The sequence below is a fragment of the Alnus glutinosa genome, chromosome 14 (assembly GCF_958979055.1).
Source record: "Alnus glutinosa chromosome 14, dhAlnGlut1.1, whole genome shotgun sequence".
NCBI classification, from domain to species: Eukaryota; Viridiplantae; Streptophyta; class Magnoliopsida; order Fagales; family Betulaceae; genus Alnus; species Alnus glutinosa.
Window position 1 is genome coordinate 24,289,166 of NC_084899.1, and position 21,663 is coordinate 24,310,828.

Sequence of the window (21,663 nt, forward strand, 5' to 3'; positions counted from 1 at the left end):
ATAATGAGAATTCCATGTCTAAGGAAACCCGATCTTTGTCTCCTTCTGAAAACCTGCTAACCTGCAAAACCTGAGGGTTAAATCTTACCCCTCATTACCTTCTTATTTTTTCTTAGGGTTTTCTCCTTGTCTCTTGAAATGGCTAACTCCTGGAAAACTCGAGGGTTAAATCCGACCCCCCTGACTCTCTTTATTTCTTTTTCTCGGCAATGATTGATCCGAGAATGCTTTCTTGTTGCTCTCGGCTAGGACTGATCCGAGAGGCTTTGCTTCTTGCTCTCTGCTAGGACTGATCCGAGACTCTCGGCTAGGACTGATCCGAGAGTTTTTCTTCTTGCTCTCGGCTAGAACTGATCCGAGAGGCTCCTTCTCGGCTAGGACTGATCCGAGAAGTTTTTTCTTGCTCTCAGCTAGGACTAATCCGAGAGGCTCCTTCTCGACTAGGACTGATCCGAGAAGTTTTTTCTTGCTCTCGGCTATGACTGATCCGAGAGGCTCCTTCTTGGCTAGGACTGATCCGAGAAGTTTTTTCTTGCTCTCGGCTAAGACTGATCCGAGAGGCTCCTTCTTGGCTAGGACTGGTCCGAGAAGTTTCTTCTTGCTCTCAGCTAGGACTGATCCGAGAAGTTTCTTCTTGCTCTCGGCTAGGACTGATCCGAGAGACTCCTTCTCGGCTAGGACTGGTCCGAGAAGTTTCTTTTTGCTCTCGGCTAGGACTGATCCGAGAGGCTCCTTCTCGGCTAGGACTGATCCGAGAAGTTTCTTCTTGCTCTTGGCTATGACTAATCCGAGAGGCTTTACCTACAAAATAAGCGACATCAACGGGTTCTCGTCCCTAGACCGGGAACACTCCGATGCTTAAGTCAGCTTTATTCATTTATTCTGAAAATACTTATTCCCAAAATATGGGGAATTTTCTGTCTAGTCTAAATTAAAAATAAAAGTCTAGTTCTTTGCAAATATAAATGCTAAAAAATAAAAGCAAGCCTGAAATTCCCGAGAGTCCTTTTTATCGGATCACGGGCAGATACTGTTGTTGCCTCGGCTCTCTATGCCTAGGGCTTCTGCTTCCTCGGTCTTCTCTTCTTTCTATGTCATCTCGGGGATCGTTCTCTTGATGCCTCTCGCCTAGTTGAGGACGGTCTCGGGGATAGTAATCCCGTGGCTGCTGATCTCGGGGCTGATAGTCCTGATGATTCCGAGGCCTGTTATTTCCTTGCTGGTTCCGTTTTTCTCCCAATAACCGAATCAGCTTGCCAGAGTTCCTGCTCCTTGTCGATCTAGAACTGTTGTCAGAGTTCTAATCGAGATCTAGAATTGATATCAAAGTTCTAATTGGACTTTGATTATTTATTAGACTTCTAATCTGATATCTTCTTAGACTTCTGATATGATCATTATTCTTATCTGTTTGGACCTTATTTGACTTTCGAATCTCCTCTTTGGATCGGGTTGAGTGGGATTTATCCCCAACAAACTCCATGCTTTGATCACATATTTGTACATACTAAGCCTATAGCTAGCTACTCAGAGCATTCTCTTCAGGCTAGCCAAATGTTCTTATGGCTAGTCCGGATGCTAAAATGAGAGTAAAATGAGCGTGTTTTAAAAAAATGAATAGCTAAAATAGGAAAAATATAATTTTTTTTAGCTTAAACGAAGAGCAAGTTTGTTGAGCCGGATGTTAATGCTCTAACATATATTATCTCTCCCCTCAATAAAGAAATTTTTGAGAAATAATATTTAAAGAAACTTTTTTAATAAAATTTGTGGGTATAAAATTTTTTGGTAACTCTAGAAAATAAGTAATGCTACATATTTAAATCTCATCCCATTAAGTTGGTGTGGCAGTGCCCATCAACTTTTATTAAAAAAATTAAAAAATAAAAATAAAAATTCAAGGACTGATGGACACTATCACCTCAGGCCAATCAAATAAGAGTGAGATGTTAATTGAATATTTAGAATTACTTGTAAAAAATATTAGAATAGTGGGCAAGCTAGGGAGGTTCTTCATGATAAAGGGGGATTAAAAGGGTGCATCAGCATGAATGGATGTTTGTCCAACTTTCACTGCATGCACTTTCGGTTTGGTGGTGTTGACAAAGTTGGGACATGTCTGTTATATATATAATCACAAAGTATTTGGGGATGGCCGGATGGGCTGGGTATGGAAGATGAACTCTTGTGGGCATGGTGCAAGAACCCGTACCTGAATTGAACCATGCATATATATATATATATATATATATATATATATATATATATATGGTTCTGAATTAGGTAGGATCCATCATATCAAAAAAAAAAAAAAAAAATGTTCGAGGCCATGGGCGTTGAAATTGTTTGTGTTTTTGTCATTATCGATAGTGATCAGTTCTTGATCTTTAGTTGTGTTGTTTTATGCTCTTTATAATTCAAAGGCCCTATTGCTTTGCATTTTGGTTAAACAACAGGGAATATAAATTCACTCGCCCTCGATCGTGGGATTACCCATGAGTGCATGAATCTCTTTAACTTTACTTTATTAATTATTTCTTCTTATTGGGATAGGCATGAAAAGGAGGGGGATGATCAAAAGTTTGACGATTCCAATCCTCAAATAAACTAATATTTTATTTTAAGTAGATGTAAAAAGAGGGAAAGTGTCAAGTCCTCCATCTTTATCCACTTCATTTTAACAAAGAATCATTTGTTAATTTCCATTACCCTGGCCTGTAAAAGTTGGGACTAAAATCCCCCTCTAGTGGACGTTTCTTGTAACCTTTTGCTCCCTATAACTGGACAGGCAATTAATTAAGAAAGGCCTTTGATGAGACTTACTTAATTGCCAACGGAGGTGTTTGGATTGCCCGAATACCTATTCTGCTATTCAGATGAATAAGCTCTATTGAAAGAAACCAAACAAGCTACATGCATATTATAATGAGTCCGTTTGGATTTGTAGTTTCAGAACGTGTGATTTCAAAAATAACAATTTTAAAATGTGCGATATATAAAAACGCAGTTAATCGTTTAGTAAAATTACAATTTAGCCTTTAAAATCGTATGCGATATGAAAACATAGATTTTTCAAATTTTTTTTCTTTTCCAGACCACAATTTTTTAAACTCATTCTCAAACTATACATATTTTGTGATTTTATTTAAAATTATACTTTTGACGTCCAAAATCGTAAAGCAAACAGACTCTACAGCCAAGTCCGATCCCTTGATGACCTGAGCGGATGGTTTTTATACTATCATTGAAATCAATTTTAAGGACACAAGCACCAAGCACATGTATGGGTGGATAATACCTTTATTTCGCATCTATATATGCACTTTGTGGATGGCAGATTTTAGTAACCATCCGCCCATCCAAGGTGGATGGAATCCGCCCATAACCGACGATCGTACATGGGCGGACAAGTTTTTTGTACTCCATTTGTGATATCCGCTTTGCATTTTGGGATCTTTTTTGGGTTTTTTATTTTTGGGATTTTTTTTATTTGCTATAAACTTAATTTATATTGGTCTATTGCTTTTTGAAAGCCTTTTATGAGTTTTTTTTTTTAAAATTTTTTTTTATAGATGGACTTAATCAAATTTTTGAACTAAATACACTTTTCAATTTTAATACGAAAATACAAATTGAATGGTAAACCCTAGGCAATACAAGTAAATTGAAAGAAAAAAAAAGAAAAAAAGATACAATTGAATTGAATTATATTATCTAGAAAAAAAAAAAATACAAATGAATAAACTTCAATTGCCTTTAAATAATGTCTGTAACCCATGCGGACGGGCGAATAGTAGATGCAGGACGGTTTAACTGCCAACCTCAACACACCTATGCGTCTTCATGGTCACAAAAGATTTTTTTTTTTTTTTTTTTTTTTTTTTTTTTTTTTTTTTTTTTTAATCTAAGGGTATAATTTTATTTTTACACATTTGATAGGAGTACTACATACAATGGATATTTTACGTCACGTGTGGTTCACGTGATGTATTTTTTTTTTCGAAATTAACAGAAAATGCTGATGTAAGGGGCAAAGTGAAAATAATTGATAGTTTGAAAATCGATTGCAACTTTTTTGAAATTAGGGGTACATTACAAATTGAATAGAAGTCAGAGAAGATTAGAAGAATTAGTATAATTTCTCCATACTTTTTCTTTTGTTCAAGAAAAAAGAGTTTGAGATTCAGCTTATCATGAATATTAGATTTAGAGGATTGAAAATATTTATATCAAATATTGTGGGAAAAAAAAATTAAAAAAATGCAGCCGTCATAAATGATTATACCCGTATATAATAATTAAGAGATGGGTTCCACAAACACTAATAGACATCAATGACTGAAAGTTGCTTCTGTCTAGAGGAAAGTGAAAGTGCTTGAATTCATTAGTCTTAAAATATTATAGAATAATAAATAAATAAATAAGAGTTTGCAAAGTAGCTTTAAATTTTGAGAAATACTAGAATTTTATGTAGTGTTTTTCTGGTGTCTAACTAAAAGAATATAAATGTAGTAAAAAAAATTATATCTATGTTATTCTTTAAATGACACAAATGTAATTTTTAAATTTTTTTTATTATATATATATATATATATATATATATATATATATATATATATATATATATATATATATATATATATCATTTCAGATGGACACTAAAACATATACTAAAAAAAACGAGTAGACTAATAATTACTGGTCAAAAGGGGATGCTACGGCTAGGGGGTTCCAATCCGGCACCCTTCCCTCCCCTCCTCTCTCCTGTTTGCTTATGGATAATGGATTGACCATTCAACATTGTTTTGAATATATATATCCTTTTGACCAGGAGAGAGGAGGGGAGGGAAGGGTGCCGGATTGGAACCCCCTAGCCGTAGCATCCCCTTTTGACCAGTAATATATATATATATATATAAATCTTGGAAGATTCATTTTTATTATTATTATTTTTATGAGCATTTGGAAAGGTTATCGATCTGTTTGTTATGTCTTTTTTTTTTTCTTATAATAATATTACAGTTTGACAGCTTCCACTCAGGGATATATATATATATATATATATATCCCCTCCTTAGAAGTTGCTTGAGAGAGGTTTTGGGCGGTGATAGTCTTTGGGTCTTTTTTTTTTTTTTTTTTTTTTTTGAGTCTTTAGGGTCTTTTTGAATGGACGGAAGAATTAAGTAGGGAAAAGATGTTCAACTATGAAAATGACAGACGCGACAATATTGTACGTTGCTGGTTGTTCATAGAACACTCACCAGATGCTTGAGAAAGGTACTACTAACATCCTAAGACACGGGCAATCAACTTTTCTGAAGAGTTTAATGAAACAACAATTAATATTTAAAACTTGAGAAATGCTAAGGACTTGTTTGGTAAGTAATTGTGTTGTTGAATATTTGTGTGTTGTAGAATAAAAAGTGATTGATGTGATATAAAATTTGAGAATGTTTTATAAAAAAGTGAAAAAATTTTGTTTTGTAGTTGTGCTTCCTACTTTACTTCCCTATAACTGACTTGAGAGCGTGATGCGGCACTCTCATGTAAACCTCTACAAAGTTTTTTATTTTTAAACAAAAAAGTAATTGAAGGAATTAAATTTAATGGTGCTGGACGGCTACTTTCATTGGTGGCTAATTACCCTTTTGGAGATAAGGGGATGGTCCATCCACTACAAATAACCTTGTTATTAGCCACTTGCAATTAGCCACGTGTATGGGGTCATACACATGGCTAATTGCATTTAGCCACAGCCAATTACACGTGGTAAAACTTGTTGTGTGTAAATGCACAATTAGCTGCGTGTCCCTTTATATATGTGGCTATTTAGCCATGTATCATTTAGCAACTTGCAAAAAATACGTGGCTGACAGGAATTTGTTTTTTTTGAAATTCTAGCCGCGTGTATTGAAATACACGCGGCTAAAAATTTTGTCCTTTTTAAAAAAAAAATTGGCATACATCCGGCCAGGCCAGGCCGGTATCCTTTCTTCTCCAATCTGGCATACATCCGGCCAGGCCAGAAAAAATAGCAAGAAGCCAGAAAATTCATTACACCCAAACCCAGAAAACACAGCAAGAAGCCAGAAAAAATAGCAAGAAGCCGGCCATTCAACCCAGTCGCCCGAAACCCAAATCAATACAAGATGGGAAAAAAAACAACAGCATGACGCCGGGACCAAAACAACAACATCACGCCGGAAATAAAACCCAAAATGGGAAAAAAAAATCAATACAAGAGAAACCCTAAATCATCAAACCAATTCGCCCGAAATTATCAAACCAAAACGCCCGAAACCCAAAATCAAATTCAATACACCCAAACAACAGCAAATCGCCGGAAATAAAACCAGAAAAAAAATACCAATCCCTGAGAATCGGTCGCCGGAAATCGATCTCCCTCTTCCATCTCCAGCTCCGACCGGTCTCCCTCTTCCATCTCCCTCTGTGTGAAGAAAAGAACAAAAAAAAAAAAAAGGAGATTTAGGAACGAAGAGCGTGGGAAAAAGGGAAAGAAGGAAAAGAAAAAATACACGCGGAAATCATACCACAGACCGGATCTCCAGCTCTCTCGGTCTCCGTCTTCCATTTCCCTCTCTGGCTCTCTGTGACTGTGTGAAGAAATAAGGCTGGGGAAGAAAAGAAATAAGGGGAAGAAAGAAGGAAGAAGGGAAAGAAGGAAGAAGGCAGAAAAAAGAACAAAGAAAAAAGAAGAAGAAAGAACCGGCCATTACCCTCGAAGGAAGAAAGAAAAAGAAAAAATAAATGATAAAGAAAAGTCAAATAAGGCGGGCGGTACGGTGCAGAAGGAAAAAATAAAAGGGGGGAATTTTGAATCATTTGGCAACGTCTATTTGATACAATTGGCCGCGTGTCAAAAATAAACGCGGTTAATTGGCCGCGTGTAAAAAATAAACGCTGCTAATTGACTGCGTGTGCAAAATACACGCGGCCAATTGGCCGCGTGTAAAAAATAAACGCTGCCAATTGGCCGCGTGTATTTTTTACACGCGGCCACTTGTTTTTCGCAAATAATCTGTCACGTAGTCATTAAGACACGCGGCCATCTGGCCGCGTGTCTACAGTAACTATTACTGTAGACACGCGGCAATTTACAGTTTTTTTTGTAGTGATCGGTCGCCCCCACCAAACCATCCCCCTAAGGGTAAAGAAGTGTTTGCGAACACTCTAATCACTGATCCGGTACAGAACAAACCGCACCAGATATGGTGGTCACGATCACCCTCGTGTGGTAGTTGGGTGTGCCATTGCCACGTCAGGGCATAAGGCTAGTATGTACAATTGTACATATGTCTATCATTACTCATAAACTATATAATGATTACTGTGGGAACTATTTCTTTGACGGTTGTCAAATGGACAATCACTTGAGCCCGAATTCATTTGGATTTGCGTACATGCTAAACTTGGTGAGGACTTGATGAAGCTTTTCCTTTGCCAAGCAGTACTGTGGTAGATTATGGAGGTCGTAATAGGTATTAATTTTTGACATGCATGCACGCATGCACTTAAAGGCTTAATTGAGTGCTTGAAAGGGTTGGGAGTGATTGAGGGAAGTTAAAGAGAATAATTGAGAAATGAGGAAATACAAGAATGTGGGGAGAAGGAATGGGGTGATCGGTCATGTTGCGAAGATAGAGTTCCATAAATTAAGTTGGTTTACTCTAAGCCTAAGGACCAAGGATTCTCACCAAGCCTCGAAGGTTAATTTCACATGATATGGCCGGGTTATTGCCTTGTTTTAGCTTCATAATCCAAAAGTCAAAGCTATTTAAAGTTCTTTTCATAAACTAGTGCTCAATATATATATATATATATATATATATATATATATATATAGCATGCATAAGTTTCATAAAGTAATTGTTAATTAAAGCCATATAATAATTTAATGTTAAAGACTAGAGGTTAATGGCATTTTTTAATCGATCTCCTAACCAAGGGCTAAAGCCATGTAAAGGTTAATTTAAAAAACTTAAAAGGTTAATTATGGTATGGATTAGCTTCATAACCCAATGTTAAAAGCCATGTAAAGGTTAATGAATATGTTTTAGTCTCATAACCAAGGGTTAAAGCCGTGTAAATGTTAATTTCAAAATAGAATTGATAAAAATCATTCTCCAACGTTAATTTTCACTTCTCTCCATACAATAAATAAGTGATGGAAATCCATCGTTAAATTTATGAAACTTAAAAATAATGATAAAAGTGACGTTAATATTAAGACTACAAAAATTGCAAATTCTTGTAGGCAACACGTACACTTCTTCTTTAAGCATTCTCACCGACATGTTCCACTGTTTGATATATGACTCGACAGTACTACAAAGCATCCGGCCCCTCCCCTTTAGTTGCTGTTTTTTCTATCCTGTCGTATTACTTTTAGACAACCTTCAAAAAAAAAAAAAAAAATAAAGAAAGAAAGCGGCAAAATATTTGTGGATGAGAAGTAACGAGAGGTTCAAAAGCAATTTCAGCCACTAATTAATACTGTGGAAGAATCGAAACCTCGTTCTGCTTTGAGGAAGCTTCCTGGCAAAGGCAAATTCCAACCGTGAGATATGACTCGATTATTATGAACCCTACAATATATAAATATATGTATATATAGTTCTACGGTCTAACGTAGAACACGTAGGCTGCTGCGAGCTAGCCTCCAAATTTGAAACAAATATGGAGGGAATGAAGAGAAGGGAAGAGAAGCTCTTTATAGGGGGATTCGTCGGCGGCCATGGGGGAAGTTTGCGGCGGAGATACGTGACCCTGCAGGAAATGGGGGTCGTACGTCGCCGATGGCTAGCTAGGAACGTTTGATACATTAAAACTCGAGCTCTTCGTCGACATCTATGCATGGCTTCCTCCTCTTCCACCTCCTCCTCTTCAGGTGCTCCTGGCAGGAGTAGTTGTACGTTCATTACATGACTAATCAATTTCAGTTGGAAAATGAATCAAAATAACGTTTCTTTTTTAATTTTTTTTTTTTCAAATGTATGTGAAAGAAAATGATTCCACTTTGAATGAAAGCTCAGGGAACTTGACTGGAGCCAATTAGGGTTGATTAATTAGGCCTAATCCTATATTAATTATCTTGTGAGATAAAAATATAAGGAAAAAAATATATATTAGCCCCCCAAACTACCACCCTTTCTCTGGATGGCCTCCCAAACTACTAATGCTTAGATTTTGACCCCCCAAACTACCACTTTTTATTTTTTGGCCCCAACCGTCCATTTATACCGTCAATTCTAAACAGAATTCAGAAAATACTCCTCCTACACTTTAAAATTCTCACGGTTAATGGAGGGATATTTTCAGGTTTTTGGCCAATTTTTGTTAGAATTAATGGTATAAATAGACGGATGGGGCCAAAAAATCAGAAAGTAGTAGTTTGAAGGGTCGGTGCAAGTGTTGATAATTCAGAGTGCCATTCGAAAAAAAAGTGGTAGTTTGGAGGCTAATATATATTTTTTTCAAAATATAATATTAAAAGATAGTAAAGGTGTCAAGCCTAAGACCCTAGGTATCAATCAGGCAGAGGTGATATATGGTGGACAATTAATGATAATTAATACAGCCGAGAATCAGGTGGCTGTTAGATCAAATTACTCTGAATGGGCACCCAAATTTGATGCCAACAAGAACAAAGTCAACCGGACAAATAGACTCTTTCTTTCTTTTAATTTTATATATATACTTTCTCTGCTAGCTGGTTATGTTTAAACAGCGGCAATTATATATAATTTATGTTAAAAGTATTTTTTTTACTTTTAAGTTAAAAGGCATGCGTAAGATATTTATTTTACAACTATTACACGATGTTGATATATCAATTCAAACTAATTATTGTTAAAAATAATAATAAAAAAGAAAAGTAATGCTATATATATCACACCTCTATTCTACTATGTTAATTGGAATAAGATCTTCTTCATTTTAAATGAAATAGAGGATATTTCATAGTCAGAATTTATAGTTGGTGCATCTAACCGTATACATGAATGAAGTTAATGTTGGTACATTTTTAGCATAGTGTGATAATGATGTGGTATATAGGATGTACAACCGGTTGCTAGTTAAAAACCGGTAGCCGCTTTTCTTAAATTGTTGATTTTTTTGTTCTTTTAAAATCCATACAGAATCTAGAGTACATTACATGAGTGATTAAAGTTGTGCCTAAAGTGATAGTATTATACTTGGTATTGGTAGCTTTCAGTCGATTTTAGGCTCCTCCATTAAGAAAATGTGATTGGTTTCCTGTCTTGAAGGAGTTGAATTAAGAAAAGATAATGATGTTTTGGTTGTTAACATACCAACAACTCACTAAAATAATCAAGGCATTTTTTATTTTGACGTCGTCCAATGAAAAGAACTTGATTGTTGAGCTTTTTTAAGATATATGATCAAAATCTAAACCAAAACAAGGAATTCTCGGCCGAAGGTTTTAAAGAAACCTAAGGAGAGAAAGTGAGGAGCAGTGTGAAGAAAATAAACCTAAGATTTTAATTTATTTTTATAAAACTGGTTATCCGGTTATTAACAACTTTTCTAAATACCTATAACTGGTAACTGCAATCGGCTTAAGTGATTGTCCGATTATCCGGTTGCGGTTATTTTCGATTATGCAGTTGTACAGTTATCTGGTTAGTGATTGTTGTCGGTTATTAGCGGCTAATAACCGACCGCTTATACACCCTTAGTATATATCATTACTCAAAAAAATAAAAATTTAATAATTGGTTGAGACTGTCATGTTAGTATTGTAATATAATTATCTGTGAAAAAAAAAAGAAAGTAAAACTTAATTTTAACATTATAAAATAATAATGTAGTTCACAAACAGCTCCAATGACATCACAACGTTAAGAAAACAAGTCTCACATTTATATCACAGTAGAATACTGTAAAAAGAAAACAGAAAAATCCAGAAGAAAAGTAATTAACAAAGCATAAACTTGAGCAGCAGCATTTCCAGCCACAAGTTATATTCGCACAATCCTCCAACCAAGTCAAAGGCTCCACGTATATATAAAGACAAAACCCTAAAGGAAAGAAGAAAACCAGACTGCGACAAGAAAGGTAACTAATACAATCCACTTGGTGATGAAAGGTGAGGATTGGAAGAATTCATAGGGGCCCCACAACCCTCCTTTACTAGCCATGTTTGGATTGGATGAAGATTCGAACCCCCACTTTACTAACCAAGTTTGTATTGGATGAAGATTTTTAAGGTCCGAAGAGGGAAGAGACAGACAAAAATAAAAATAAAAAACAAAGGACGAAAACCAGACAAATGACAAGAAAGGGAGCTAATCTCATCCACAAGTTTATGAGAGGCTAGGATTGGAAGAATTCAGAGGGCCCACAAAAACCCCCACCCCCCACCCTAGTCCCTACCCCGCTTTACTAACCAAGTTTGGATTGGATCAAGATTTGAAGCACTTTACTAACCAAGTTTAGAATATTATATTTTTTTTAATATTTTTCTTCCCCCATCTTCTCGATCTTGATCTTGAGCTCAAACCAAGTTTATTTGGATTGGACGAACATCTGAACAACGTCTAGCTACAGCAAGCTAGACTCGATCAGTTCTTCTTCGTTTTGTTTTCAAAATCAAGAAGTTCCTCCAACAGCTTGTCGTCCAAATACTCAAACTCAAAAACTTCTTTCCCAAGCTGATCACTCCTACTTCTATCAACGTGCGATGACGACGACGACGACGACGACGTCGACGTCGACGAAGACGAGGTGGGAGGAGGAGGAAATTCAACATTCGGGGGTGACCGATGTTCATCTGGGAAGTTAAGAATGGCCATGTTACCCCTCATTGCAAAGGCAGCTCGATCATAAGCCCGAGCAGCATCTTCCGCCTTGTTAAAAGTACCCAGCCACAGGCGGGCGCCGTGCCTAGTTGAGTCGCGAATCTCCGCCGCATATTTCCCCCACGGCCGCCGTCTGACCCCCCTGTACCGGACATCTTTTGCTCCATCGTCTTTGGCCGCCTGTCCCTTCGGAGGCTCTTCTTCCATGCTTTTACTATGGTCAATGTTCACACTAGCATTTATATACGAACTTGGAAAAATGCACCCAATTGGGAAAAAAAAAATGTGCAAATGGGTTAGAAATTTGGAACCTGCGAAGACAACCCCTTTGATGGAGATTTGAGAGTTTTGGTGCAAGTTCAACTTTGGTGATCGAGGAGAGGATGGCTTAAGCTAAAGAGTAGAGGGCCACTTGTTTTGTGCATATTTTGTTGTTTCGATTCCTTATGATATTTTTCAGTCTACATTTATTCTTATAGGAACAGCTTTAAAGCCAAGCTCAGCAGCTTTCACATCACGTTAACTTACTTCATTGCTGGAAAGAAAATCGAAAAATAAATATCTAGCAATAGGTGAGGTCATGCTACCACGTGGCATCAATGATAATTACGTTAGTTACCTTCAATACCACTCTCACGAGTCACCACCTTTCTTTCTTTCTTTTTTCCTTTCTTTTCCAATCTAAGAAACAAAATTACTTTTTTTTTTTTTTTTTTCTTTTATATATAAAAATACGCTCCAAATAACCTTATATATATATATTTTCTATATCATTAAAATATTCTTTCAATCACTTTTAGTTCTATTGGTTTTCCTCGGTTTAGGGAACACGAAAATAGTGAGTTTGTTGTTATATTTAAATAAAAGAATGAAATTTAAGGAATCTGTTGCTAATACTCTAAGAGCATTCTCATTGATTGGCACTATAGTAAAAATGGGCATTAAAGTAGTCATATACTTGCTCAACAAATGCATAAATCAAATAATAACAATAATAAAAATCAATATGATTATCTCTTCTATTTAAGAATCGTGAAAGTGGATAAAAAATTGAGAATATTTTAAATAGAATAGTAAAAGTTGATAGCAAAAATAGAGAATGAGACGTAGATGCTTTAAAAAAATAGGTAGACAAAATAAGAAAAAAGGTGATTCTTTAGCTAACATATGCTTACCCATGAAAAAAAATTTATGATGTTAGGTTTAGAGCATGTTTGGAATTGTGTTGAAAAATAGAATTTTGGCCATTTCTAAAGTAAAAAAGCCAAAGAAATACTTTTGTTTTTTTTTACAAAATAAACCAACTTTTTTTGTCTAACACGGCTTTTTAAGTACAAAAAGTGCTTTCTAACGCAATACCAAACAAATTTTTACAGTCTGTTTGACATTGCAATTTTAAAAAGTGCGATTTGAAACCAAATCGCATGAAACGGATTGTTAGGGATTTTTTTAAAAAAAAATTATAATTTGAAAATGTAGAAAAATTCACGCCTTCAAATCACAGGCAATAAGGTGCATGAATTTTAAAAACGTAAGATTTTAAACACTAAACTTTAATTTTTAAAAATTACATTTTTAAATTACACATTTTAAAAATTTTTATTTTTAAATCGCAAATACAAACAAAACGTTGGAGGTGAATGCTCTAATTTAGCTAAAATTTGTGATATTGGATTGAGATTTCAAGGGGTCCAATGTTATTTAGGCACGTGTTAGAATTACGCAAGGGCTAGCTAGATGGTTAGGCTTGTTGTTAGGTTATAACGTACGCCTCTCTATATATATATATATACATATCAGCAAGATTATGTTGGCAAATGGCCTGTCACTCAACGACGACGAACATTAATGGACAATCCTGTAAACACCGGTGAAAACCACTACACGTCTGCACATGCGAAAACAACATAGTCATAGTCATTTCATGTCGTACTTGTCATGAGACAACCACTAATTTTTGACTGGATAGAGTTTTTCTCAGCCACTAATTTACTCAAACCCTATATAAAAATTGCTATATTTTTCTTGACCATATAAAAATCCACATACTTTTTATTATTATTTTAAAAAAATAAAATAAAATAATTTTTTTAATATATTTTTTCCTAACTCTGTTAATACTAATAAAATATGTTCTTTTTTTTTTTTTTTTTTTTAAAGAAAAAGAAAGAACCCATTTTAAACCATATATAAGCATGAGGAGTCGATGCATAACACAATGATGGAAAAAATTCTTATGGAATTGAGGATTTGACTTTGTGGGTTCTAGGAATGATCATGAAAGGTTGTGGCGTTGTGCAATGCAATGTCAGTGGCAGAAATGTTTGGAAGAGATACCAATAAATGGAGGTGGATAGACTGTCGCGGTGCAATCTATAGTTTTGTCATTATAACTGAAAACAAAAGGCCTTTTTATCATAATCAGCAGTATACTCCATGTAAACATTGCTTGATTGAATAATGTGCGTTAAATATATAACATGCGCAGCAGCATATACATTATGGTGACCATTACCGATGTTATGGATTAATTAGTTTTTTTTTTTTTTGGTTTTTCTTTTGGGAGGGGTTAAATCAAGGTCCAAATCTGTAGGTTATCGACTAGATGCTAATTCAATCTCTTCATAATATTCTATCATAGTTTTTGATTAATAATGGTGTTCCTGTGCTGCAAGCGTGCAGTTTTATAAAAACAAAGTAATGGTCCTCTTTGTTCCACGTATAGGTGGAAATGATGGAAGAAAAAAAAAAAAAAAAAAATTTGCTATTCTTCACGTTTATTTATCAAATTCAATTCAAATCGATAGATATGACGTGTTTTAAGTGACTCTCTATATTAACCACTTAAATAATAATAATAATTAAAAAAAAATTATTTAAAATACGCCACGTCACCGATATGAAATGAATGTAAATAATAAATTACTCGGGAGAGGGGAAAGTGTGCTTCTTTCCTAAACTCTCACAGTAAATCACTTGCGAAGTGTGAATGAGGGGTCATGAAAATAGTCGTCTAGAAATAGTTAAGCAAAAGGATGGTAGTTAACCCGTTGGCTCAGTTAGTGAAAGCCCGAGACTTTGAGTGCATGCAATTTGCCTTTTGGGCAAAGCTCGCAACTCAATTAAACGGCCCATATCCTAAAAGGGGTGCGAGGCATGGGTTCCGAGTTTATCCTATAGGAGTTACTACACAAAATAGCCCTACCTTGAAGGGGTTTCCTGTCATTAAAAAACAAAGAGAGAGAGAGAGAGAGATGATAATCGCCAAGAAATCAGCTAGAGTAATTTCTTATACCTGCTTCATGTCATCCATCAAGGTCATGAAGCTTCCAATCTGCACACATGCAACTACGCATCAGACGAAATCACGTAAAATTTTAGCAATATAAAGACAATAGAAGTGCATTTAATTTTTTCTGCCTATAAATAATTAAATTCTAATCTACAAAAATCGTTATTTAACTATAAGTTAATCAGAACACTTCAGTAGAAATAATATTCGAATAAATACACTAGACCAAATTGAAAATGTGCTGCTCAGTTTTGCATCGTTGATCTTCATTTAATTTTGTATTAGGGTAGACACAACATTGAGCAAAAGTAAATTTATTTTAGGAACCCAACAATGGTAATGTGGAATCAAGAACATTTCAATCAACCCCAAAACATATAAAACTGAAAACCTAATTAAAAAGAGACATTAATTAATTTCTATTGCTACCACTCAATAAAATAAAATAAAGCTAACAAGGAAAATGTTGCCCAAGAGTACTGTATCAGTGCATAGTTGACATTAATTAACATCATCAATCACAATTCTAAGCATAAACTATCTCTTCTCACCCATGACTCCATGAGCCCAGTCATCATGCTAGCTAGCTAGGCATCATACATCCAAGGGTATGTGGATATTACATACCTGATGTATATGGGTTTTCCATGCATTTTCAAAACGTGCTCTTTCTTTTCTCCTCTCATAGAATTAGTGTCCTGACTCCTGAGCATATTGGTAATATCTTCCCACTTCTTGGGTGCCTAGGAGCTTTACGCAGCAATAAAATCATACACGTATCCTAACAATAAAGACATACTAAATTACAATATATATGAATGTCAAATGAGAAATTCTACAAAATAATGTCTTGCCAAGGTGGGCCACTACAGAAAGTACCTTTAGCATCAAAATTTCCACTCTTACATTAATTAAACTAGTATCTATTTATATGTATGTACATAATAATCTCAACAAATGGCATAGGTCACCATCCAAGGACTGCAGCTACATGCAATTTGTCAACAAAGAAGACACAAAGGGGTGTTTGTTGTTACCAAACCCCATTCCCCTCATTTATTTCCACTTTTCTCAAAAAAAAAAAAAAAAAATCAACATTGAAAGAATATTTAAATAATATTGGAAAATGATAAGGAAAGTTATTGTAGATCGTATTTGAATTAAGAAACAAAAAGTAGTTTAGTCCTCTAAAATTTAGAAAAAAATCTAAGAAAAACTGTTGTTAATGCTCTAAATATGCCCCCTTCGTTCACTGTCGAATTGGCAACCTGAAACATTAAATGAATCAGAACCTAAATCCAGTATTTTCTTGGCTTTCCTACAATAAGAGTGCACAAGTTGGGATCAGAGGCTATACGATAAGTTCCAATGGTAGAAAAAGCCTTAAAAATAAGAAAGAAATGTCTGTTGTTTGCAAATAAGGTAATTATTAGCTCAGGAGGTAAAATCTGTCCACAGAACAGTTTTGAAACTCAATTATTTAACTGTTTTATAGCTTTTCATTTAAGACATCGCTGTACCAAACTTCAAGGACCAGAGATATTTGTATAGACGAGCTAAAATTATGCATAGGATCTCCCTTAACAAATGTTGACGATGATGATTCAGAAAAAGTCCATATCGATTAGATTATAAACTATGGATTATACCGTTATAGCTAGCCTAGATGCCTGAATGCACGATAAACTTTGTCATTTTTCTGAGTGTTTCCAGATCCAGATCACATCATTTCCTACAAAGATACTGCAGTATAGGAAACACAAAATCAAAATCAGAGGGATGACAGTGAAGAAATGCACAGAAGAAAGAAGTTAGTATGTCAAGTATTCACAGTTCAATCAGGTGAGCCAACCAAGGCAATATGAAAGCTTAAGATATGGAAGCATACAAAGCACAAGGCTTTCTCAGGCCAGATAAAGCCACAAGCCACGCCCCATAAGCCCTAATCTTTTATAGCACACTCTCACATCAGTCGGGGGAGGGGGGAAGCACGGCATCCTATGGTGTTAAAAGGCAATATGCTTATATTTTTTTTACACTGTTAAGAAAACATCAGGAAACTGGAAAAAAAAAAAAAAAAAAAAAAAAAAAAAAAAAAAGGTGTCCCAGACCATGGATTCTGATTCTGTTACAAAGTTTGATTCAAAAACATAAAGAGATTTATTTATTTTTTGATAAGTTTGATTCAAAAACATAAAGAGATAAAATGGTACAATCGCTTTATAGCCCCAAAAGTTGGGAATCCACCCATTGCAAGATTTACAACTGTTTCCTTTTCTTCTCCAAATAAAAGTGATTCCGCTGGAAGTTCAGGATTGCCCAAAGGAAATGCCGAAAACCAATCTCCGGCCAAAGCACAGAAGGAGAGTACAAGGAACAGTATGCACTCTGCCAGAGAAGAAAATTGCTCAAGCGGGTCACACCAGAAGTACGGATTAAGATATCAGAATCAGGTGCAACTGCCATATACATATGTTTTTCAACATCTATTTAACTTAATAAGGTTCTCCATTCCATCCAAGTTGAATTAAGCCATATCCAGATCCGCTTGTATTCAATATACTGATCTCCTCCCACTTTTCTTCACATGATTTTTGGACAGCATGCACAATCTCATTGGTGGAAGTGTAAGCAACACATATTGACAACACTGCTTTGGAGTTTTTGGCAGTGGCCATCATAGCCCTCTCTGCTGCCAACCTGACCGGTTCACTTAACAGTTCTAGGTTCCCTAAAAAGTGCACCCTAACTCCATAGCGGTTTACTATGCTCTCTTCCTTGATTAACCCTTCAATTTTTTCCTGCATCAGATCCATCAAAGATTGAACTTCTTCGGGATGTCGTTTGAAATTATCTATGCTGAAGGCATAAATTGTTACATATCGCACACCCAACTCGTAGCAGTACTTGAACATGGACATAAGAGCTAAAAATCCAACCCTATGTCAGATCCCTTCCATCAAATTCCGCTTCTTACCATATCTACGATTTCCATCCATGATGAAGGCAATAGGATTTAGGAATGGGACCAACAGATAGAACACAAAAAATACATCTGAGCAGGAAAGTAACCAAGTTCCCCCAGATCTGGTTTATTCTACTCCCACCACCTTTCTCCATCCTAAAACCCTGTATAAATGCTAAATCTCAGGACCAAAAGAACCTGTCAGTACAGAATAGAACTTCAGTTTTCTTTTTGTTAAAATAACAAAGTTACATCATCAAAAAGCCCATACAAATAAGTTTGTATAATATACACCAAAGACGGTGTGCCTAATTGACTACTAATTCCATGCAGCTCACCGGCTGTTTAGAGACCGATCAGAGCAGCATAACATTCTTCAATAGGTACAACTTTTCCATCATTGGATGAGCTCCTTGAGCAAGAGAATATAGATTCTTCACTTAATCAAACAGTAATTCAAGGGATTTTTGACAAACCTAGCTTATTCTGAGAAGAAGCAACAGAGAAAGGGAAATACCAGTGCTACGTGTAGCCAGCTATAACAATGCTTTACGCATTTCTTGTTCCAATTTGTGTGTAAGACAAGCCATCAACCATTACCAACTCGTACACAACTCATGTATATTTTGACCAAGAAACAGACCCAAAACCATGATAGTGTAGACAAAAAAAGAGTTAGCTCAATTAAAAATGTGGGCAACCCGGACTAACACTCTCCCAATGCATAATGTAGCATTTATAAGTGACAAAACCAACAGATTGTTGTACTGATTTGATCGAAAAGAATAAGAATAAAAGAATGAACTCAAACTAAATGCAAGGAAAATCAAACAAAGCAAAGATACCAAACCAGCATGTGCGTTGCATCAATCCAATTAAATTGGATATTTGCCGATTATGCATTCAACAAACACAAACAAAACGGATAGAATAGCAGAAGTTGGCATCCAAACTCGACAACAAAACAAATTTACTCAATTGCAATGACCAGGCCATCAAAGAAAAATATCATCAAAATACCATAACAGCAATGACAAGAAACTCAACATGGACAACAAGTAAACGCATCAAAGAAAATGACAGTATCAATTATTTGGCAGAACCTCATTCATAACCCAGACATATCGCCGGCTTTTTCGATAAAAAATAGAAAGTTTTTGGAATCCAAAATAAAGTTAAATTAGAGCACAAAGGCGAACAAACAATAACAAATAGCTAACTCAGGCATCAATTAAAACCAAACTAAATCTAAAATTTTGATATGTGCAAATCCCAAAGATGCAAATATAATCAGCTAAGCAAGAGATAGATTTGCTGCAATTTGCGCGAAACAATACAAAGTGTGTGATATCCTTTAACCAAAGGGGTAGCTCAGTTCGAATATCCCCCTCCCTCTCCCTTGGGGCCAATTACTTATCAAAAAAAAAAATTGTGTGATATCCTTTGCAAGCAACTCGAACTTGTCGCAGTTTCAATCAGATATATAAAGATTAAAGAGCACAGATCAAATTCAAATACATTAATATAAAAATCATGCACTACTACTGTCGAAATCAAATTCATGGATCTGTTTGGATCGAAAGAAAACGCAGGAGAGCAAAAGAAAAGAAGAGAAAAAACGAAAGGTTCTGAATCCGATTTTCGCTTTTTATATTTGATTTTCTCGGCAAACAAACAGAGAGTTAAGAAATCAGAGAGAATTTGTTACCTGTGTGTAGAGAGATCGGACGAGTGAGAATGATGGTGAGAATGGTGGTGAGAATGAGACTATAGGTTATATGATGTATTTATACTAGTCATTTTGCGGTATCTTGTAGGTCTGAGTAACTAATATGCCCTTTTATTATTATTATTATTATTATTATTATTATTATTATTATTTTGGCTTAATTCAATTTTTGAACTAAATATACTTGTAAATTGTAATATAAAAATGCAAAATTGAATTGTAATCATTGGACAATAAAAATATTTATCACACCCAAGTTGCTCTTACTCCTTTTCCTAAACGGCATTGTTTTAGTTTTATAAGTATATATATATATATATATATATATATATATATATATATATGGGTATGCGGGTGCGAATATTATCTGCCTTCGCCTGTCCATATTTTATTATCTGTTCGCATATGTGTGGATAGTAGACATGGTATCCGCCCGCTAGAAAAATCTGCCTATAACCCATATAGACAGGTGGATAGTGGATACATAACGGTTTTTTTTTTTTTTTTTTTTTTTTTTTTAATAAGTAGAAAATTCATTAGAAAGCGCAGAGGGGCCCAACCTTAGTACACAGGAAGTATACGAAAGTGCCCATAATCAGAGGAAATAAACGAACAAGAAAGTAAAAAATCAGCGAACGACATACAACTCGAGCTATGTGTCGACACCCAAAAAGCACATTTCTACAAAGAGCCACAACTGATGCCTTCACATCCTAAAAAAGCCTAGAATTTCTCTCACGCCACAAGCCCCACAAAACACAAAAAGGAACCTGCTTCCAAATTCGGAAAATAGGACCACGACCTAGCAAAGTGCCACAACCACTCAATAAATTCAAGACACTACTAGGCATAACCCACTCCACCCCGAACAAGCTATAAAAAGAACTCCAAACAACACGTGCCACGTCACAATGAAGAAGAAAGTGATCAACGAATTTCCCATGCTTCTTACACATAACACACCACTCTACCACCACAATACCACGCCTACGTAGATTGTCATGAGTTAAAATCTTTCCTAAAGCTACTGTCCAAACAAAGAACGCTACCCGCTTCGGAGCTTTAACACGCCATATACCCTTCCAAGAAAAAGAAACCGCCTCGTGACAAACTAAAGCTTTATAGAAAGTCTTCACTTCAAAATTCCTTCTCTTAGAAAGATTCCACACCACCCTATCAACTTCCCCATGTTGAACCCGAATAGAGTATAACTGTTCAAAGAAGGACATCACCATCTCCACCTCCCAATCCTTAGCAAAGCGCGTAAAGAGAACATTCCAATGAACCACACCTCCTACCACAGACATATTATTTACCACCCAAGTATCAGGAGAACGCGCAATAGTGTACAAAGCTGGATAACAGAGCTTGAGAGGCTTGTCCCCACACCATAAATTATGCCAAAAGAGAATATGAGACCCATCACCCACCTCAAAACGCAAATACTTGGCAACATTATCCCACCCCCTTCGAATAAACTTCCAAACATCGACACCATAAGGCCCCGTCACCGGTAATGAACACCAATCTCCCCTCACTCTCTCATACTTCACCTCAATCACCGATCTCCACAAAGCATTGCGCTCCTGAGAAAACCTCCAAATCCACTTCTCCAATAAGGCTTGATTAAAATTAATAACATTACGAACTCCCGGTCCACCGGCCTTGATTGGAGTACAAACTCGATGCCAATTGACTAAATGAAATTTAGTCTCATCACCCATACCACTCCACAGAAACTCCCTTTGAAGCCGCTCTAGTTTCTTAGTTACACTAACAGGAATAGGGAATAGAGATAAATAATAAGCAGGAATGCTAGAAAGAGTACTGTGAA

At 35.7% G+C, this 21,663-nt stretch overlaps 1 protein-coding gene, 2 long non-coding RNA genes and 1 pseudogene across 3 annotated transcripts; all 4 read right to left on the minus strand.

Annotated features, from left to right (window-relative positions):
• Positions 1–6,219: 6,219 nt before the first annotated feature.
• Positions 6,220–6,771, minus strand: LOC133856549 (uncharacterized). The gene is made up of 2 exons (XR_009898218.1): positions 6,552–6,771; positions 6,220–6,448 (listed from the first exon to the last, which is right to left on the minus strand). It is a non-coding gene; the product is annotated as an uncharacterized LOC133856549 (long non-coding RNA).
• A 4,643-nt stretch (positions 6,772–11,414) lies between these two features.
• Positions 11,415–12,303, minus strand: LOC133857233 (ethylene-responsive transcription factor ERF098-like). Its single transcript, XM_062292418.1, has 2 exons — positions 12,155–12,303; positions 11,415–12,057 (listed from the first exon to the last, which is right to left on the minus strand). The coding sequence occupies exon 2, from the start codon at positions 12,048–12,050 to the stop codon at positions 11,607–11,609; it is 444 nt and encodes a 147-aa protein (XP_062148402.1). The 5' UTR covers positions 12,051–12,057; positions 12,155–12,303; the 3' UTR covers positions 11,415–11,606.
• Positions 12,304–14,785: 2,482 nt separating this feature from the next.
• On the minus strand, positions 14,786–19,846 carry LOC133857234 (uncharacterized). Its single transcript, XR_009898322.1, has 4 exons — positions 19,809–19,846; positions 16,785–16,878; positions 15,763–15,916; positions 14,786–15,177 (listed from the first exon to the last, which is right to left on the minus strand). It is a non-coding gene; the product is annotated as an uncharacterized LOC133857234 (long non-coding RNA).
• On the minus strand, positions 17,272–19,787 carry LOC133857232 (dehydrodolichyl diphosphate synthase CPT3-like; annotated as a pseudogene).
• Positions 19,847–21,663: the final 1,817 nt, after the last annotated feature.

Bases quoted from the DNA above. Each gene is read 5' to 3' on its own strand.
- LOC133857233 (XM_062292418.1), bottom strand. From the start codon at position 12,050: ATGGAAGAAGAGCCTCCGAAGGGACAGGCGGCCAAAGACGATGGAGCA.